We start from the raw sequence: 21,758 nt of genomic DNA, 5'->3' as shown, positions 1-21,758 counted from the left end.
ATGAACTTTAGGATAACAAAAAAATAACATTTAAATGGTGATTCAAGTAGAGTGAGCAGTTTATAAGGTTGAGTTTATTGAGTTCACACAAGTCACTTATACATTGTCTGTTATGTTATATATAACTGCCTAAGAGAATTTTCGTTGCATTTCAGCAGGTTAATGGCAGTAAGTTTTAGCCATGTGGACTTGTTGTCGTTGCAATCATTGTTACGAGTAAGCACGGTTTTTCCTGTCTTTATTAAAATATAACTATAGATCTCAACGTTGTTTATGTGCTGAAAGCTTCATTTATGATTGCTGCCTTTGGTAAATGCTTATCTCTTTTTCAAACCCTTTTTCCATATGAGTTGGGAAATTGTGTTATTTGTAAATATAAACGGAATACAATGATTTGCAAATCCTTTTCAACCCATATTCAATTGAATGAAGTACAAGGACAAGATATTTGATGTTCAAACTCATAAAGTTTATTTTTTGTTTTTTGCAAATAATAATTAACTTAGAATTTCATGGCTGCAACACGTGCCAAAGTAGCTGGGAAAGGGCATGTTCACCTCTGTGTTACATCACCTTTTCTTTTAACAACACTCAATAAATGTTTGGGAACTGAGGAAACTAATTGTTGAAGCTTTGAAAGCAGAATTCTTTCCCATTCTTGTTTTATGTAGAGCTTCAGTCGTTAAACAGTCCGGGGTCTCCGCTGTCGTATTTTACGCCTTATAATGCACCACACATTTTCGATGGGAGACAGGTCTAGACTGCAGGCGGGCCAGGAAAGTACCCATACTCTTTTTTTACAAAGCCACGCTGTTGTAACACGTGCTGAATGTAGCTTGGCATTGTCTTGCTGAAATAAGCAGGAACGTCCATGAAAAAGACGACGCTTAGATGGCAGCATATGTTGTTCCAAAACCTGTATGTACCTTTCAGCATTAATGGTGCCTTCACAGATGTGTAAGTTACCCATGTCTTGGGCACTAATGCACCCCCATACTATCACAGATACCGGCTTTTGAACTTTGCGTCGATAACAGTCTGGATGGTTCGCTTCCCCTTTGGTCTGGATGACACGATGTCAAATATTTCCAAAAACAATTTGAAATGTGGACTCGTAAGACCACAAAACACTTTTCCACTTTGCATCAGTCCATCTTAGATGACCTCGGCCCATAGAAGTTGGCGGCGTTTCTGGATGTTTTTGATAAATGGCTTTCGCTTTGCATAGTAGTGCTTTAACTTGCACTTACAGATGTAGCAACAAACTATATTTAGTGACAGTGGTTTTGTAAAGTGTTAATGAGCCCATGTGGTGATATCCTTTAGAGATTGATGTCGGTTTTTGATACAGTGCTGTCTGAGGGGTCAAAGGTCACGGTCATTCAATGTTGGTTTACGGCCATGCCGCTTACGTGGAGTGATTTCTCCATATTTTCTGAACGTTTGGATGATATTATGGACCGTAGATGTTGAAATCCCTAAATTTCTTGCAATTGCACTTTGAGAAACGTTGTTCTAAAACTGTTTGACTATTTGCTCACACAGTTGTGGACAAAGGGGTGTACCTCGCCCCATCCTTTCTTGTGAAAGACTGAGCATTTTTTATACCCAATCATGGCACCCACCTGTTCCCAATTGGCCTGCACACCTTTGGGATGTTCCAAATAAGTGTTTGATGAGCATTCCTCAACTTTATCAGTATTTATTGCCACCTTTCCCAACTTCTTTGTCACGTGTTGCTGGCATCGAATTCTAAAGTTAATGATTATTTGCAACAACAACAAAAAAACGTTTATCAGTTTGAACATCAAATATGTTGTCTTTATAGCATATTCAACTGAATATGGGTTGAAAATGATTTGCAAATCATTGTATTCCGTTTATATTTACATGTAACACAATTTCCCAACTCATATGGAAACGGGGTTTGTAGGTTTGCTCACACTTGCTTTGTTTTATTTAGACTTGCCAAGTTGGTGGTTTACGTAAATGAGTTTTAAGAACTCTGAAACAAGATAAAATACAAATATTATCACAATAATACTAAAATGGGAAATTTCAAACATTAAAAGTATATCAAACAAACCTTTAACGAAATAATCACTGCAATCTTGTGTTTCTTGTAGTCGTTTGGTAAAATTTGCACTCTTGCCCTTCTTGATCACCTCTCTAAGAACTCTGAAGAAACATATATCATTTTTGCAACAAGAAGGGTACCAACAGTCTAAAACAAATGGGCCTTTTTCTTTGAGAAAGGCAAAATGCTGCCCACAACGCTCTGACAAAAGACGCTTGCCTGACCAACACTTCGAGCCTGCATAGTTAACGAGCTGGATGTGACGTCAGGTGAATACAACCCATTGTCCATTTACAATGATTTCTAAATGTATGTGCATTTCATGTATATTAATGTACTTCCCTTTGAGTGCTTAGTTTTACAGTAACTAATTGTGGACACTATAAATAAACAACCTCAAGTTGGAAGTTGTTTCATTTCTACCTACCTACTGAATCTGACAAACTTAATTTTAACATTCAGGAAGGGCAGAATGATATATGTAAATAAACCAGGGCTGTACAAAGTGCAGTTGTTGTAGTAACAAAATAAGCAGCAACATTTGAAAAATACAGTAAAAAAAGACAACTAATAACACAAATTTGTATGTATGTATAACATTTCTGTTTTCCCTTTTGACATTAAACTGACACCACCCGGCGACGCCTATACCACACCCCCACCTCTGCAAATAGATTGCCAATCTGTGGTAAACACTATTGAGACTGCGATCTTTAATGATAAATCACGCAACCCTACTAACCAGTTCAACGGGAATGAGACAAATTAACATCTTCATTTGGTACGTGTGAAGCTGCTTTTCTTAGCAATGCTAACGCTTACATTATTTCTAATGATCTATGTGATTTTCTTTTTCCCATGTGCGTCTCTCAGCGTTTTCAGTCCTCAAATGCAGCCCAGACTGTAATCCCCTGCCTGTGTCAACCTTTAGTAAATGACACAGTTGTGTGTGTGTGCGGGCATGTATGTGTGTGTGTGTGTGTGTGTGCAATTGTAATCCTTCAGTGTTGTGGTGCAGGACTCAAAGGGGTCACTCTGTGGGTCAGTTCCCTTGTAATCCCTTTTAATGCTACCACGGGCAATTATGAAAGTCCTCTTGACCATTAGGACACACTTAGTATGTTTAACAAAATGCCCTTGACAGGGATGATAATTGGCGGATGATCTAAAAGCAGCTATAATTTTGGTTCACCAGCACAAGATTATAATATGTAAACACTAGGGGTGTAAAGGTACGTGTATTTGTATCGAACCCTTTCGGTACGGGGGGTTTCGGTTCGGTTCGGAGGTGTACCGAACGAGTTTCCACACGAACATATTAAGTAGCGTACTGCACGTTGAGTAAACAATGCACACCGAGGCACAACACACGGCATGCTAGCAGCGACCGAGGTACGATAGACTGACCATACCTCCTCTTTTCACCGGATATGTCCTCTTTTGCGGGGCTGTCCGGGTGGAGTTTCTTAAATGCCTCAAATGTCTGGCATTTTAAGTTAGGGTTGCGTTTATTTTCAATGTACAATCAGGGTTAAGAAGGGGTTAAAAACAAAACAAATTGTGTGAGCAGCAACATTCGCGAGGGAAGGGCAGAGAGAGAGAGTTATGATAAACGCGCATGCGTCGCCAGGCTCTGCTTTTTACCTATAGACTTATCAGATTTTATTTTTTATTATCTATAGCAGGGGTGTCAAAAGTGTGCCTGGAAGCCATTTGCGGCCCACAGCTAATGTTTTAAAGGCCCACTGCACATTCTAAAAATACTATTAAAATAAACAAAAACATAAACAAAAGTGAAATAAAAATGCTTAAAGGCTAAATGTCATTTAGAAAAAGTTGCAACGTTGACTAATAAAACAAAGCTGTTTTTTTTCTTTCAAACTGTCATTGCTCAAAACATAATATTGATCCAAAATCAAATTATTGACCTATCCTAGGTTCTGATTACTTCACATCAAATATTCCACTAAGAAAAATATTTTTGGTGGAATATTTTGAAAATTTGGTAAATAAATAGCCAAAAAATTTATATTTTGTTGTTTTCTTACTGTACCGAAAATGACCTCTAAAGCGAGGTACGTAGCAAACTGAAATTTCTGTGTACCATTACACCTCTAGTAAACACTGATCATTGATACCTACAGAGCATACTATGATTCTATAAACAAGAGTATTTAAAATTTACCCTGATTTAGATATTAATGCAGTTGTGTTATGGTCTGAATCACATTTTATTTCTGGGCTTGTAGCTTGCACTGGTGTCGAACGACAATGTAGCCTAATTCATATAATTTTTCTATGTATGTGTGAAAATCTTTCTTTTATTGCCCCCCTGCTATAAAAGTTTGTCCCTTTATCATGAGAACACCAATACATATTTCACATGGCTGACCTCGGTGAAGACAAATCAGAGGGAATGAAGTAAGTTTTAACACTTTATGACAATCAGGTTAAAAAAAAAAACTGTGAAAATGCAAATTAACTGCTGTAACAGTAATGTAATGTAAATATATATATATATATATATATATATATATATATATATATATATATATATATATAACACATGCTCTACTTGGGCAGCACGGTGGAAGAGGGGTTAGTGCATCTGCCTCATAATACGAAGGTATTGAGCAGTCTTGGTTTCAATCCCAGGCTCGGGATCTTTCTGTGTGGAGTTTGAATGTATACGCCCCGTGACTGCGCGGGTTCCCTCCGGGTACTCCGGCTTCCTCCCACCTCCAAAGACATGCACCTGGGGATAGGTTGATTGGCAACACTAAATTGGCCCTAGTGTGTGAATGTGAGTGTGAATGTTGTCTGTCTATATGTGTTGGCCCTGCGATTATGTGGCGACTTGTCCAGGGTGTACGCAGCCTTCCGCCCGAATGCAGCTGAGATAGGCTCTAGTGACCCCCCGCTACCCCAATAGGGACAAGCGGTAGAAAATGGATGGATGGATGTTCTACTTCTTCAGCCAGCCCATTTTACAAATAATGAAAACTCATATACAGCTTGTGTATTACATCATGTAGTTTGCTTTTTAAAAGTGCTATTAAGAAAATGCTATTATGCATCTGATTGTCTTATGTTACATGATAACAAATTAAATGTACTGTACTGCGCCAAGAACTCTCTGTCTATGAAAGTGTACCTTTATTTAGATAATCGTTGATTTAATGATGCCTGCAATACATAATTCTGTCAAATCAAAATATATATTAGATACAATCTGAAATTGTAATGGCACTATTAGAGGAAATTGGTACAAGAGAAACGCTTCATTTGTATGTCACTTAAGACAACTGTGGCATTACTGATGGAGGACTGGAAGTGGTTTTAAATGGCTTTCTATAATGATTGTGTTCCATATGTTTTGCACTTTTAATGTCAAGACATGAATATTGTAGGAATGATACAGGTCTTCTGACTTGTCACCAAACCTCTAACAAATTCTATTTTATTTTGTTGTAATAAAAACCAGACAAATTGTGACGATTGCGTGGCATCGTGATGCGGGTTCGTTCTCTCTTGATGCAGTCGGGCTCGGACACAGCGTGAAGGTAAGAAACAATGATTTATTTTAAAGTATAAATCAGACCAAGAAAAATAAAAATTTGCACTAAGCACAAAGGGCAAACCAAAAAAGCTAGCATGTGAGCTAGAGAAATAACAAGAGGACTTAGCGTGGAAGCTAGCTTGTAGGGAACAGGAATACAGGATCGGGAATCAAGGTCGTCACTGTTGTGCAAACACAAACTAGGAAGCAAGGTCGAATGAACAAAGGAGGCAGGCTTAAATCTGGATAGTAATTACAAAAACAGGTGTCCGCCCGGAAACAAGTGGCAGGTGAAACTAATAAGTAACTATGGTGACGGAACAAACCAGGAACTAAGGAAGTCAAACACTAACAGAATATGATACCAAAAAAAAGACTCAAAACCTGAACATGATATGATCCGGGCAGCGGATTTAACACAAATACTGAACACTGCCATATCAACATTAATGGGCAGGAAATACAGAGAATGAACTCCAAAAAATTCCTGGGGGTCATCATTGACGCATACCTCAATTTAAAATGTCAAATTAGCCATCTTTTAAACAAATTATCCAAATATGTTGGCCTGTTCTTTCACCTTGGTCATTATCTTCCTCTTTATGCTCTACTCACGCTATACAAAACTCTCTTTGAACCACATCTAAACTACTGTAATGTCATCTGGTATAACACCTTCCCTAGCTACCTTCACAAATTATAATCCATGCAAAAGAAAATCATACGGGTCTGTCATGGTCCAAATTTTATGTCCCCACTCGACATCTATTCCATAGTTATCATTTCCTAAGAGTGACAGAGTTCAATATTTATCACAATGCTTGTCTAACCTATCAGGTCATCCACAGGCTGAAACTCAGACTGTGTAGCTTGGTTCCTATCTATCGTCCCTAGCATGCGCACAACACTTGTAACTTAGACATGATATCAGGTAAACATTGTCAACTGACTTGTACTGCTCGAAGTGTTGTATGCAGGGGACCAAAGATCTGGAACTGGCTTGATGAGAGCCTCAGGATGCTGTATTCATTCTTGATCTTAAAAAAAAAACCCGAAAACATACCTATTACCCACCTATCTCTAATGCCTCATGTGAATGGCTAGTGGTCCTTTAGAGGATTAGCATTGTCACATGTGGCTTCGGGGTGAACATCTGTTGGGTTGTGCTTGGTTGAATGTATGTATGTGTGTTTATGCTTGCTTTTGTGCTCCTATTTTTTGTTCGTCATATTGTGTTTTTGTGCTTGCCACCATGTCTCAGCATTCTATGCATATACTGATCTCTGGGCCCCCACTGCCAAAAGCTTCTTCTTGCTTATCTGTGGGACCCTTTCACTTACCGCCATCCTTAAATGGATATTCACTACAGTTGTAATTTGTAATATGGTATTGTGAATAATCCATCCATCCATCTTCACGGTTAGTGTGTCTCCCTAACAATACGAAGGTCCTGAGTAGTCAGGGTTCAATCCCGGGCTGGGGATCTTTCTGTGTGGAGTTTGCATGTCCTCCCCGTGAATGCGTGGGTTCCCTCCGGGTATTCCGGCTTCCTCCCACTTCCAAAGACATGCACCTGGGGATAGGTTGATTGGCAACACTAAATTGGCCCTAGTGTGCTAATGTGAGTGTGAATGTTGTCTGTCTATCTGTGTTGGCCCTACGATGAGGTGGCGACTTGTCCAGGGTGTACACTGCCTTCCGCGCGATTGTAGCTGAGATAGGCACCAGCGCCACCCGCGACCCGAAAAGGAATAAGCGATAGAAAATGGATGGTATTGTAAATAAACTTGATTGAATTGAATTGAACTTGACTTGACAGGTGATTTACATTTAACAGCTTGGAATTTTCCTTCTTTGTAAAAAAATACAACTCAAGAAAACAGACAACGTGCAACCTGCAACCTCCACTTCTCTACGGTGAACCCCGTCCTCAGAATTCCTGATACTTTTCTGGTCACTTCTCCATCTTTTAGTCCCCTTCTCTCCCGCCACAGCCTGACCCTTGTCCTGCATTTCCTGTCAACACACCGGTGGGAAGCTCCTAGGCTGGATATTTCCTCCCCGGGGATGACCTGGCAATGACCTAAGAATGCCTGGCACCAGGCCTGGTCAGCCGGAGACACACCCTGTCCACCACAGAGCCACCACCCAGTACAACAATGCACTTAAGGGAACTCCTTCATCACATAACATAACAGAAGCAATGGCAGGCCATGACGAGGATTTGTTGACGAACCCCTGAAAGGGTTTGTGCAATACAAATAAATCCACCATCGAATTAACTGTGCATAACCGTAAGGGCACAAAAACACATTTGCTTATTAAGTAGAACTGCCTAAAAATGACATAGGGGATCGTTTAATGGGCTCAATGTTGAACACAATCTCATCCCCTGCACTTTCTTTGCCAACATGTTGTTTACTGCTCATTTGTTGCCACACTGTTAATTGGCAAGAGCAGTGCATTCTCAGCAAGAGTGCCATCTTTGATAAAGCATCCACAGTACACTCAAACACACTTGCGGAAAAATACCTTGGCTCTCAGTGCGGTGTATCATTAGTGAGTTTTGCACATTAATGTAGCTTGAAAGTTAACTATTAATCAGAATCCTTGTGTGGAAGTGGTCGTGTTACACATTTTTACAGGCAGATTTATAGCGCAGAAGCTTTGTAACTACAGTGAAATTACATTTCTGCTACTGCAGCAGGGTGCTTTTGAGAGCCATGCTGTGAGGCCATTTGGTCAGTCTCGCCGCTAAAATCTTGTATTTTTCCTTTGTGGGTTTAAAATGCTTTGACCACAGTGGCTGCATTCTCAATCAGTCACTGCCATTGTAGGATGGGCAGCCTGGGAGAGTGGCGATGTCAGGTTTTGAGTTGAAAGCACAAAAGGCACGGGCAACTACACTCCACACAGCCATTGACGCACGTACACAAATGTGTACTTGCATTCACATAAACATAAACCGGCCCCCAAAGACTCACTAAAGAGCCGTGGCTCTGGCAACACAAAGCCCTCCAGGGAAAATGTGGTAAAGTGGAGGTGAGAAGACTGATAGGCCTTTTTGCATTAAATGTGAGTGCTGTGAGACCTCTACCTCACAATAAGCCGCATCGATAACATCGCAGAGAGAAAAAGAGCACACGCTGTGAATCTATTGTGTGAGAAATGGAAGGGTAACATATGCTGTTACCCTACATATGCCATAACACATTTTGGAAAGTTATATTTTTGCTTCTGTGGATTGAATCCACGGTGTATGGATGGATATTACCATGAGTTAGCTGATTATTTATTTGTTACGGTTGTGTTTGAAGCGATTGAAAAAAAAAACAAGCGCACCACTTGGCTTCAACCAGCTGAGGCGCTGTCAATTCTGTAAATGAAAAACGTTAAAACACGGTTTCGCAAATCTATCACTGCTTTTCCTATGTATCTTTATGGGTCTTATTTGTAACTAACTGTCTGTTGAAAACAGAAAACAAAACGCTTTTTTTACGGCCACGGTGAAATAGGCGCTACAGCAAAGACAGTTACGGCAGTTAAAAGGTGAAATAGAGACTAAGGCAGGGATGTCAAATGTACGGCCCGAGGGCCGGATCAGGCCCGCGAACAGGTTTTATAAGGCCCATGGGATGGGTTTGCTAAGTATAAAAATGTACCTGAAATTTTTGAATGAAAGAAACAGCTGTTCTATATGTGTCCATTGGATGTCACAATAGCAATTATTTGTATCTTTATAGATGATGCTACATATGTACAAAATAAACCACATGATGTTAGTACTTCAGTAGAGGAAAATGATCAAACTACATAAATAACATCCTGTAATTTGATTTTGATATAATTTTTTTATCTTGATAGATTGAAAATTAACACCAATGAGACCCCAAAAGGGACAAGCGGTAGTAAATGGATGGATGGATGGGTGGAGTTGACTGATGAACATTATCACATCATTTATTCAGAAAATATAAATAACGACAAATAAAGATTTAATAATACTAACTGCAACATGTATGTGTAAGAAAAAAACAACAACATTATGATTTGTACGTTTTCAGAATGTGCTTGTTCTATTTTTAAACAAAGAAAACAATCTGAAGTTGTCTTGATTTTGAAGTTATCGTGCTGTGATTTTACCAGTCCGGCCTACTTGGGAGTAGATTTTTCTCCATTTGGCCCCCGATCTAAAATGAGTTTGACACCCATGGACTAAGTAGAGTTAAAAAAATTATAGTGCCAGTTGAAAGGAAAACAAAGATAAAGATAAAAAGGGGTTCAGTTATTGTTTAATTTGTGTGAGTGCACAAATGTGTAAGGCTAAAATATGTATCCCATTGCACAATTTCTCTCATCTCACATTAAAGTTACCATTTGTTTCTTGTAATTTGTATTATTACCTGTCCAGTGCTTTTATTTTTCGATTCACTTTCTATTTGCTCACATTCACTGGCTCCCTCGCCTATCCCTGATTGTCTATTAGGACACACCTGTCCTTGGTTGCCAATCAGGTTTCTTTGTATGTACTATGAACAGGTCTCGATAATATTGCTTTCTTTGTTTTGCACTTAACAAATACTTGCTCTTTGTGTACATCCCACTATACACTTAAAAAGCTTTTTTTTATTGTATTTTAGTAAAGCAATTTACATAGGGTAAACATAGTCGGAAGTGCGCTGCTATGGAAACGGAAATAAATGCGCCAAATAATTAGTTCCGGTTGTGCATAAAATGACCAAAAAAAAATAAAGTAAAGTAAAAAGTAAACATTTTAAATATTACGTATTGTTATGAATGTGTCTGTTACTACATTATATATTGATTAAGTGGTGTGCATATAAAGCTTTTTAAGTTGTTTTACTGGGTTTTGAAGGCTACAACGGTGACTCCCCTCAGCCGCACCTTGCAAGCATTTTTTATCATCTTTGAAATCCTAAACAAAAAGACGTGTGTTCTTGTCTCTTATAATGACTATGAACGATTTTTTTAAAAGTGCATTTCTGCAATTATTTTACTGAAAATATTTTAAGACTATGTCACAATCATACGGACAAAAGAGTACGAAGACAAAAACAGAGGGCCAGAATGAATTGTCTTTTGTATGACAGTGTGAGGCTACACTCCTCACTCAAGGTGCTGTTACTTGGTAAAAACCACTGTTTGGCCCACGTACCAATGGTACAGGTTTACTTTCCCCTTGGACAGCTCTTGGCTACATTTCCGGCCTTGTTGTTGTTTTCGGATGTGGAGATGCTGCTCCGTTATTGATTTAAGTAAAGTCTGAATGTCAATAAAACAGTTCACTCCATCTTTTGACACTTCTTCCACTCCCGTCGTTGCACACTAGACCGTTACAACAAAGATGACGAGGAGATGACACTGTAGAAGGTGAGCCACATAAATAAGACCTCCCACAAAACGGTGCATCCGGAAGCGATTGTCAGAAAGCGGGTTGAAGATGATCTGTAAAACATAATCTATGCAACATTTTGACCAAAGAATCACCATTATGTTATGTAAACCACAAGGAAGTGATTTCAATTTAGAAAAAAATAAAATAATAATATGACTGCTTTAATGCGCCCTATAAGCCGGTGCACCTTTTATATGAAAACAAATCGAAAATGGACCATTCATCGGCAGTGCACCTTATAATCCAATGCGCCCGATGGTCCGTAAAATACAGTATACTTCCTGTAATTCCAATTCAAACTCAACATCCTGTGGGGTGAAAGTTATTCTTCAAATAGATTGAATTAAAGTTGGAATTATACACATGCCTGCTATCTACCTGCTGTCGTTTAGTCATTCCCTGGAAATGCCAATTAATTTATTTACAGGCTAAAACTAGTGACATAAGGCAATAGCCCCAAGATATCACTGAGGAAAAACAAACAAACTGTAAAGCGAAAGGACGCAAGACATAAAAATAAACTGTCATGGGGACGATCTCCTCCGAAATTAACTTTAGAGCACAGCTTTCAGACAGCGCTCAATAATGGCCCACCTTTTTGACCACACACAGGTCATCAAGCGCAACTATTTTATTAAGAACGGGAAAGACTGCGGCCCCGTAGCGATTGAAGCTGGGGGTCAAGCTGAGGTAATTTGGCACTGTCTAACTGTGGTGATTCCTCACTCCATCACACACTGCAGTAAAGCCTGTGGCCCCTCCGGTGTCCAATGAAAGAGAGGCACCCAGGAGAGTGCTACTTTAATAAAAGCACCTCCAAACTTAACCATAAGTGTCAGCGACATGAGAGCAATTACAACATAATCGCTCTCACTACATTGTCCTACCTTTTGATTTACTTTACTCTTGTTATTTTCACCTCTCTCAGATCTATTCATGTAAAAACATGGCCCTAATGTACATACTTCCCATTCTTCTCCAGCCCACATTTAATTGCAGCCAATAATGACTTCATCTAATGTGAATAATCTCTGCTCAGTGAGCTATCCAATTACCATTACTTGCACTATCATTTCAAACCTCCATGGAAGGCAGATGCTGCCGAAGTGACCGCTAAATCCACAAAATAAGGAGCAAGCTTCCCCACAAGGGATATCCCACAATATAGGGATGCCCGACACAGCAGGATGCTCATGTGTCACTAGCCATACACTTAAAAAGAAATGATCAGACTAAGCCTCATGTAGTGAGACTGTGTAAGATATTACTATGCCATTGCCCATTAACATCAAGTCCGGCGACTCTTATGAGACTGAAAACACTGCAGGTGGGCAGAGACTATTGTAAGTGTGAGCTTGGTACAATGAGCTGCAACATGTCTTATATTATGGAAACCACTGTAATCCTTTGTAATGGAAGGTAATGATTAGGGTTGGGCCACATGGCCTGAAATCTATATTGCTGCCACCTGCGATAACAATATATTTCACTATATAGTATTTGTCATATAAATAATAACAAAATAATTTTAAAAGCCTCCTAATTTAGATGCTAACATAAACATTGATTAATGTATTGTATTATTTTCTCCAAGATATGAGAATAGACATGATAACTGCTGATTATTTTCTGTTGTTCTATGTATTTCCTTCTGTTAAGATGTAATAAGCGCTTATTCTTCTGTCGTTTGAATACTTTACATTAGTTTTAGGGCAATAGTTTCAATTTGGGTATCGATTCAATGCCAAGTAGTTGAAGGCTAATTATTGACCATGTCAATGCTGATACCTAAAATATTTCAAAATCATCGAATGACAAAATTTTTGATCGCAATTATAATCTGACAAACATACAATGGCTGCGTAACAATATCAATTAAATATTCAAATGATTTTCTCATTCCATTTTTTTTTTTGACATATAAAATGTTTGACAAAGTTAATAGTGTATTTGTAAACAGTGACAAAAACGAAAAACCATTTTGTGATAGAACAAATGATAGATCTTATCACTGTAGTTTTGATCATTAACTGATATTTGTATCAAAACAACTACCCTTGTTTATCTTCAAGAGCTCTCGCTTAGCAATTTTCTATACTTATTTGTATCTTTCTCCAGTGTGTAGTCTAACATGTTTGCTGGTGATTCCTTATCCTCCAGTCCTCCAGTGATAATGATACGTGACATAAACATAGTTAATTTGCTGCCATAGAGGGAGGGCTTATGGATCTAAAAGGAGCTTCGCACTGTGGAACGACATTCGCCGCTATCTCGCTAGCGAGGATGCTAAATTGTGTTGAGGACGCCTTTGTTTGCTTGTCGCTGTCAAATTTTTGGGACACAGCTAATCAAAATTGTTTGATTGTTTGTCATGTATTGTATATATTATATACAAATATAATATATCAGTATATATTATATACTGTATATATAATATGTAAATATTAAATATATATTTTATGTTGCTACTATGATACATTTTTAGTCTACTTTATACCTGAATTATCCTTTCCATCCCTTGTAACTGAGCTACTATGTGGAACAATTTCCCTTGTGGATCAATAAAGATTGTTTAAGTATAAGTCTAAAATGTATTATCACGATATGACATTAGTATTAAAAGCTTTATTGTCAATCTAATATACATCATTTATATTTCATATCGTCTATATCGCAGAGTAATGATGGTGATACAAAGCTTCAGAATGGAGGTTGTTTTAAATCCTTTGTCGGATTTCCTGCCACACTTACTTTGTGTGATCCAGACTTTTTATCAGGATTTTTTCTGATGGATTTAATAGTCCTCGGGGACAAGATTCACAGGGGTCTGAAGGATTATCCAGGATGTATGTGTTCATTAGTATAAACGTCATAAATGGGAATAAAACAATACATGTTCAAATCCCTTAAATCAGTAGAAGGAGACTCAGTTAAAAAAATATAATAATAATTAATGTTATGTTTCTGTTATGTTTCTTCAAATCCCTTGAATCAGTAGAAGGAGACTCAGTTAAAAAAATATGATATGTTTCTGTGAAATGGTAATAAGGATTGGGTTTAATAAAATGTCAAATACCTTTCAGCATCGGCTTTTGTTGTCTGGGACTTGCTGTCTATCCCCGGGAAACTGTTCATGTCCACGTAGCCATCGTTCTCATTGCAGGAAGCTGTCATGCGATTTGGATCCTCAAAAAACTCAGTCACAGTGTGTGATCTGGTTGGTCTGCCTGGAATTTGAATGTTCTCATAGTCAGAGCTCATAGCCGGAATATTCTCATAGTCAGAGGTGTCTGCACTGGGGAAGGAAATTGAGCGGGGCTTCGTTAAAGGCAACGGCATGGCGGAGCGATGAGAGCGTTCCTCGAAGGACTCAACTCTGAAGACACCTCTGCCATAAGCTTTGAGTTCACTTTTCCTCCTCTGATGATCTTTATAGAGGACCAAGTTTGATGTCCTGTCTGAAAGACGCTGATGGGGGTTTACAATATGAGACTGCAGCTGAGGGGAGCTGCCGTTGCTTCTACGGTCAAGCTCAATGACTCTTGCCGGGCCATGATGACTGGACTCAGAAGAAGATCGAGATGAACGAACAGAACCATCACTAAAACCTTTTGAGTCTGTCTTTCTCTTAAATTTGAGAGCCAAAAACCGCTTAAAGGAGATTTTCTTCTTTTTAAATTGGTCGTCGGGCTCATGCTGGATCAAAAGAGAAGGGGAACTCTTTGTTACGGGTTTTTTGGTAATGTATGCCAGTTCAAAGGGTGGGGGGATGTCCACTAGAGAGGTTGGAGTGGAAACACCGCTAGACGACTGGTGGCTTCTTTGGGAGAAGCTCCCAGAAGATGACATGACACATGGAAGTGAGAGAGTGTCATCTTTCCTCTTCATCCTTAACTCGTCCTTTGGAGATTGGTCAGCCAAGGATGCTTCTGGACTCCCCGCAGAACGGGAGTACAGAAGGAAGCGGCGAGACTTCGTAGACGGGATCAGGCAGTTGTCCCCTGGCGCCTGTGATTGGCTGATCGTTTCACTGCTTCTATCCAAGGCCACTGTGCAGTAGTCATGCGTTTGGTACTCAGTCCCTGTCTCCTCGGGCACGGTTTCTGGGACATAACCAGGAATTTTGCCAGAATAAGAGCGAGAACGTGTCACAATGGTCTTTCTATCTATGTTCAAAAAGTTCTCCCCTTCTGAGTCAAACCCTGCTTCCTCATAAATATGCTCCTCACTGTCTGAGTCTGTGTCCTCATAGAAAGGCACAATATGGCAATCAAGTTCTTCTATGTCTTCTTCAAACGCCTCAGTGGTGTGGGCAAACACCACCCTGTTGGTGAGCTCTGGAGTGCGGCCCAGGTCTAAGTCTTTTGGTACAGTGATGTTGCATAACCTTAAACGAGGCTGGCAGCTTTTTCTTTGGCTTAGGATAGCCTGCTCTCGTTGAGCTGTTCTCTCCTTTGCACTTTTTCCTTTGACATGTTTCTTTTCCGTCTGCTCTTCTACATCCTCATCACCAATTTCCACGTAATCTTCTGATGAGACACACTCTAACTTTTCAAAGTCATCAATTTTAGGGCAAGGAGAATCCCGAATGTCTGCATACTCATCTGCTGACTCAGTGTCTTTTGCCTTGTCTTTATGCTGATTCAAGTGTTGTACTTCTTCAGCCTCGGCCTGCTCTATTAGGGTTTGCTTATCTTCCAGTTTTTCCACATCATCTGAAGACACATAGAAAGGTTCTTGGTTTGAAGCACCTGATGTCTGCTGATCATTCGAGGTCTTGTCATTAATGTCTTCCTCACCCCATTCAGGATCAGCAGTACAAGTCATATCAGACGGGACAGCTTCGATTACTGAATATGGGCCAAACACATCCTCATTGCTGGATGTAAACCGAAAACAGCCCGAGACATCTTTGGTGGCACGTTCTGGTTGCCATACTTCAGCATCTCCACTTTCAGCCGGGTCACAAGACTCACATGTATCACTAGCGCCTTCTGTGGGGCCAATCACATCGTAGGGATACTCCTCAGTTACAGTTGGGAGCGTGCAGAATCCAAATACAAATCTTCCAACATCCAGCTCAGTATCTTCTGCCGACAAGTCAAACTGAATAAAGTCTGTCTCACCCTGACTGAGTGAATACATTTGATCAAGCTTTTGTTCATCCAAGTTTATAACAGTCTTTCCACTAAGTCCATGTGGGTCCCCTTCCTCTTCCTTGCTAGATACCACCTCCTTGTTTTCATTTGGAGAGGAAGAAAGGGTCAATGTATCATTATCTTTGTTTAGGCCAGCATTAGGCTGATTTGGGTCATTGTCAGGATTTCCATCATCCGTGGTGTCTGAGGCCGAACCGTCATCCTCTATAACTGTGTCTTCAGAGCCAAGACTGTCGATGTCTTCGTCTTTATTATTAAATATTGTTTTACCCTCCTCTCTTTCGACCTTAACTTCTCCTTCAGCTACGTCATCAACCTTCCCCTCTGTCTCGGTTTTCCCTTCGTTGTCCTGGTTTTCCTCAGCCGTCTCATGAGGACCCGTTTCGCCATTTGAATGAGACAGGTCTCCATTACTGAGGCTCTCCCTCTGCGGTATAAACTCATAGAAAGGTTTGGGCTTTGGGGCAAGAGGAAGATTTGAGCCACGCACAGAGGGACAAGGCCTTGACATCAGCTTGGACTGCACCTTGATGGTCAGATGACTGCGGACTTTCGGTCGAGGGACTTGCAACGGATTTTGAAAATCTGGGAAAAAAATACAAATAAAATAAAAATCATATGGTGACAGTTACATCTTGAACGTGTGTGTGTGTGTGCATAGGGAAATTTTGATTCATTCATTAAATTAACTTTAAAAAAAAAACAGCCCAATATTGGGACATAAATACATTTGTGTTTATTCTTGTATTCATCCTCACTAATCTTTGCACTGGCCGTACAACAACCTGCACCGCCTTTCAGGTAATCCACGGTTACGGTAAAGTTAAAAATGATTTGCATGATTAATATGCGTTGGTACACGATTAATGTGATATTTTTTGTGATTAATCACATGAGTTAACTTGTTATTTTTGACAGCCTCATCGGAGATACATATGTGCTTGTTTTTCTATAGAATGCCAAGTGGAAGCCGTGTCCTGTCTGTAGATGGTAACAAGTAGAATGCTGCAGGGGATATTATCAGCAGGAAAAACAACAGAGCCACAGCATACTTAGAGGAGGAACAATAACATCGCCCTGTCTGGGAAATGACACATGCATGTTGGAGGTTCACAATGAACACTTACTTGCTTGGTTGCACATAGCCTATACTTTGTGTACAGTAAATATTATTTAATTTAATCGTAAATCTGGAGTTATCACAACTGTAAGATTGTGGCATTCCAAATACTTCACTGTGACAATATAAAAAGTTCACAATTTTAGGAAGTTTAAAAATGTCATGAAACACGCCCATTCTGAACATAGTGTGCACACCCCTTCTCACTTCCTGTTATTGAGCACCTGCCCTGACGCACATCCTATTAGACACAGCGTCTCTCCCTCACCATTTTATCTTCTAACGAAGATGGAAATGTGCCCTGTTATATTTTTATTTATAAGGCGAGTTTCATAAAATACCTATCTCTGCCTTTTTGACGGGGGACGTCCAAGAATACACATTCTAACAGGACTTCCTTCTTGACATTCTTCAACTGCAGACGCACTCACACAAACACACACAGGTGGACACACGACACACACTTTGACTGAAAATGGTTGTATCAAAGAACAAGAAAAAAGTGAAAAATATAATATGCATTATCAACAACAATTAAATAAAAATAAATGTGTACAAATTTAAGGGTGACACAGGATATTATTGTATACAATGTCCACAACGAAAAATGTCACCTATTAAACTACAAAAACACTCTTGTGTCCTAGCTATTTCATTCAAGATTGGCCATTAAATAAAAATGTAATTTATTATAAAAATAGGACCCATTGCCTCGCTACTTGGCACTCAGCATCACGGGTGGGAATTAGAGGGTTAAATCACCAAAATATTTACCGAGTGCAGCCACCGCTGCTGCTCACTGCTCTCCTCAACTCTCAGGGGTTGAAACAAGAGGCTGGGTCAAATGCAGAGGTGAATTTCACCACACCTAGTGTGCGTGTGACAACCATTGGTACTTTAACTTTATTTCATATGTTTGTTAGTTAACAACACAGCTCAGTGGCTTTTTAGTTAGAGTGGTTGGAGTGTCCGCCCTGAGACTGGGAGGTTGTGAGTTCAAACCCCGGCCAAGTCATACCAAAGACTACAACACATGTGACCCATTTCCTCCCTGCTGGGCACTCAGCATCACAGGTGGGAATTGGGGGGTTAAATCACCAAAATGATTCCCGAGCGCGGCCACCGCAGCTGCTCACTGCTCCCCTCACCTCCCAAGGAGTGGAACAAGGGGATGGGTCAAATGCAAAGGTAAATTTCACCACACCTAGTGTGTGTGTGACTATCAGCGGTACATATATATATATATATATATATATATATATATATATATATATATATATATATATATATATATATATATATATATATATATATATATATATATATATATATATATATACATATATATATATTTGTAAGTTAACTAACATTATGGAATCTTTTTTTTGTAACACTTTAGTATTAGGAACATATTGATGAATTGATTAACGTGGACCCCGACTTAAACATGTTGAAAAACTTATTCGGGTGTTACCATTTAGTGGTCAATTGTGCGCAATATGTATTGTACTGTGAAATCTACTAATACAGGTTTCAATCAATTAATCAATCAATTCTAAGTAACTACGATTTAATTTAGTTATTTGGACACAATGGGAACATATTCTAAGTAACAAAGACTTAGTGTTATTGTTATTTGGACACTGGGGAAACCTTTTCTGAGTAACAAAGACTTAAAGGTTAGGGTTATTGTAGTTTGTTTTGTTATGTAAGAAAAAAACATATTCATTAAGTGGTATTAAAGGGATAATCATATACAACAACTTCCTTACTTAGTATTAATAAGCAATCATTCTGAGGTTATTGAAGCAAGACTCTTAGTTAATGGCTTACTGGTTGTATAATAAGGCCATGCAGAACAAATTAATGAATTGATTTACGTGGACCCCGACTTAAACAAGTTGAAAAACTTATTCGGTTATTATCATTTAGTGGTCAATTGTATGGAATATGTATTGTACTGTGAAATCTACTAATAAAAGTTTCAATCAATTAATCAATCAATTCTAAGTAACAAAGACTTAATTTAGTTATTTCGACACAATGGGAACATATTCTAAGTAACAAAGACTTAGTGTTATTGTTATTTGGACACTAAGGAAACATTTTCTGAGTAACAAAGACTTAAGGGTTAGGGTTATGGTAGTTTAATGTTTTGTTATGTAAGAAAAGACTATATTTATTAAGTGGTATTAAAGGGATAATCATATACAACAACTTAAATGGGTTGTACTTGTGTAGCGCTTTTCTACCTTCAAGGTACTCAAAGCGCTTTGACACTACTTCCACATTTACCCATTCACACACACATTCACACACTGATGGAGGGAGCTGCCATGCAAGGCGCTAACCAGCACCCATCAGGAGCAAGGGTGAAGTGTCTTGCTCAGGACACAACGGACGTGACGAGGTCGGTACTAGGTGGGGATTGAACCAGGGACCCTCGCGTTGCGCACGGCCACTTTTCCACTGCGCCATGCCGTCCTTATTTAATACTAATAAGCAATAATTCTGAGGTTATTGAGGCAAGACTCTTAGTTAATGGCTTGCTGGTTGTATAACAAGGCCATGCAGAATAAGGCATTAACAAGTACTTAATAATGACTCATTAAAAGCCAATATGCTACTAATTTGCCTGTTAATAGGCAACTAATTAATGGTGAATATGTTCTCCGTACTAAATTGTTCCCCCTTTTTTTTTTTAAGAAAATGAATAGGGATAGAATGTGTTTATGACATCAAACTGAATTATTCAACTTTATGCAACAATTCAGGTGCAGTTAATTAATTTGTATACCAGGGGGGATTATTTTTTAATTTTTTAAACATAATCAATCTAACTAATCTAATCGATTATAATCTACATCTGTGACTTTTTTTTTTTATAAATCACACACAAAACTATAACGTGAAATAATATAACCAACCGACCTGTGTTCATCGTGGGACATCATCATCCACGGGAGCTGAGAGTCGCGCTCATTTTCCGCCAAAGTATCTTCCACAAAGTTAATCCAAATTAAACACACGCACACTGAAAAAATAAAGGACGTTGTTGCTAAAATCGCGTCGCAAAATCGGAGTTTGAGACGCTGCTGAGGAGCAGATGAAGCTCGCAGCTCCTCCACTGATGCTCCACTTCAAAGTGAGCTCTTGTGTGCGAACAGGAGGTCTTCTTGGCTTCTTCCTGAGGCGCGACGGTCCACTTCGAGCTCGCGAAACCCCACTCGACGTGTACGTTTTTTTATTCCTATGTTTTGAATGTCGAATAAACAATTTTACTTCTTTTTTTTTTTGCTAAAACATAACTACGTTATATATTTTACTGCCAATTGTGTACATCCGTTCAATATGGGGGGGAGGGCGGGTCGATCCAAAAATCGATTCTGTCGATGCCAGAGGTGGTAATAAGTATTGGATTGATACTGTGGTGAAAAAAGTCGCGATTTTTCCCTTTTCTTTAAAGGCCTACTGAAATGAGATTTTCCTATTTAAACGGGGATAGCAGGTCCATTTTATGTGTCATACTTGGGGCGGTGTAGCTCGGTTGGTAGAGCGGCCGTGCCAGCAACTTGAGTGTTGCAGGTTCGATCCCCACTTCTGCCATCCTAGTCACTGCCGTTGTGCCCTTGGGCAAGACACTTTAACCACCTGCTCCCAGTGGCACCCACACTGGTTTAAATGTAAAAATTAGATATTGGGTTTCACTATGTAAAAGTGCTTTGAGTCACTTCGAGAAAAGCACTATATAAATATAAATCACTTCATTTCACGATATTGCCATATTTTTGTTGAAAGGATTTAGTAGAGCAGTGGTTCTCAAATGGGGGAACGCGTACCCCTGGGGGTACTTGAAGGTATGCCAAGGGGTACGTGGGATTTTTAAAAAATATTCTAAAAATAGCAAAAATTCAAAAATAATTTATGAATATATTTATATTTTTTGTGATTGTGAATGTTGTCTGTCTATCTGTGTTGGACCTGCGATGAGGTGGCGACTTTTCCAGGGTGTACGCCGCCTTCCGCCCGATTGTAGCTGAGATAGGCGCCAGCGCCCCCCGCCACCCCTAAAGGGTTGCGGTAGAAAATGGATGGATGAATAATACTTCAACAAAATATGAATGTAAGTTCATAAACTGTGAAAAGAAATGCAACAATGCAATATTCAGTGTTGACAGCTGGATTTTTTTGTGGACATGTTCCATAAATATTGATGTTAAAGATGTATTTTTTTTTGGGAAGAAATGTTTAGAATTAAGTTCATTTATCCAGATGGATCTCTATTACAATCCCCAAAGAGGGCTCTTTAAGTTGATGATGACTTCTCGGATAAGCGGAAGAAGATGGATGGATGGATGGATTCTAAAAATAGCAAAAATTCAAAAATCATTTATGAATATATTCATATTTATTGTGATTGTGAATGT

At 39.1% G+C, this 21,758-nt stretch overlaps 1 protein-coding gene across 2 annotated transcripts in view; it reads right to left on the bottom strand.

Annotated features, from left to right (window-relative positions):
- LOC133535278 (FYVE, RhoGEF and PH domain-containing protein 5-like) overlaps positions 1-20,487 on the bottom strand; it is a 79,221-nt gene extending 58,734 nt beyond the window's left edge. For both annotated transcript variants that reach the window (XM_061874955.1, XM_061874956.1), the window contains exons 1-2: positions 20,263-20,487; positions 14,129-16,796 (exon numbers count right to left, since the gene is read on the bottom strand). In XM_061874955.1, the coding sequence (XP_061730939.1) occupies positions 14,129-16,796; positions 20,263-20,272 (2,678 nt within the window). In that variant the 5' untranslated portion in view covers positions 20,273-20,487. The remainder of the gene's footprint in view (positions 1-14,128; positions 16,797-20,262) is intronic.
- Between the last annotated feature and the right edge of the window lie 1,271 nt (positions 20,488-21,758).

Source organism: Nerophis ophidion, linkage group LG16, assembly GCF_033978795.1.
Source record: "Nerophis ophidion isolate RoL-2023_Sa linkage group LG16, RoL_Noph_v1.0, whole genome shotgun sequence".
Taxonomy (NCBI): domain Eukaryota; kingdom Metazoa; phylum Chordata; class Actinopteri; order Syngnathiformes; family Syngnathidae; genus Nerophis; species Nerophis ophidion.
The sequence above is the reverse complement of the archived record's forward strand: the minus strand, read 5'-3'. Positions and strand labels throughout refer to the sequence as shown.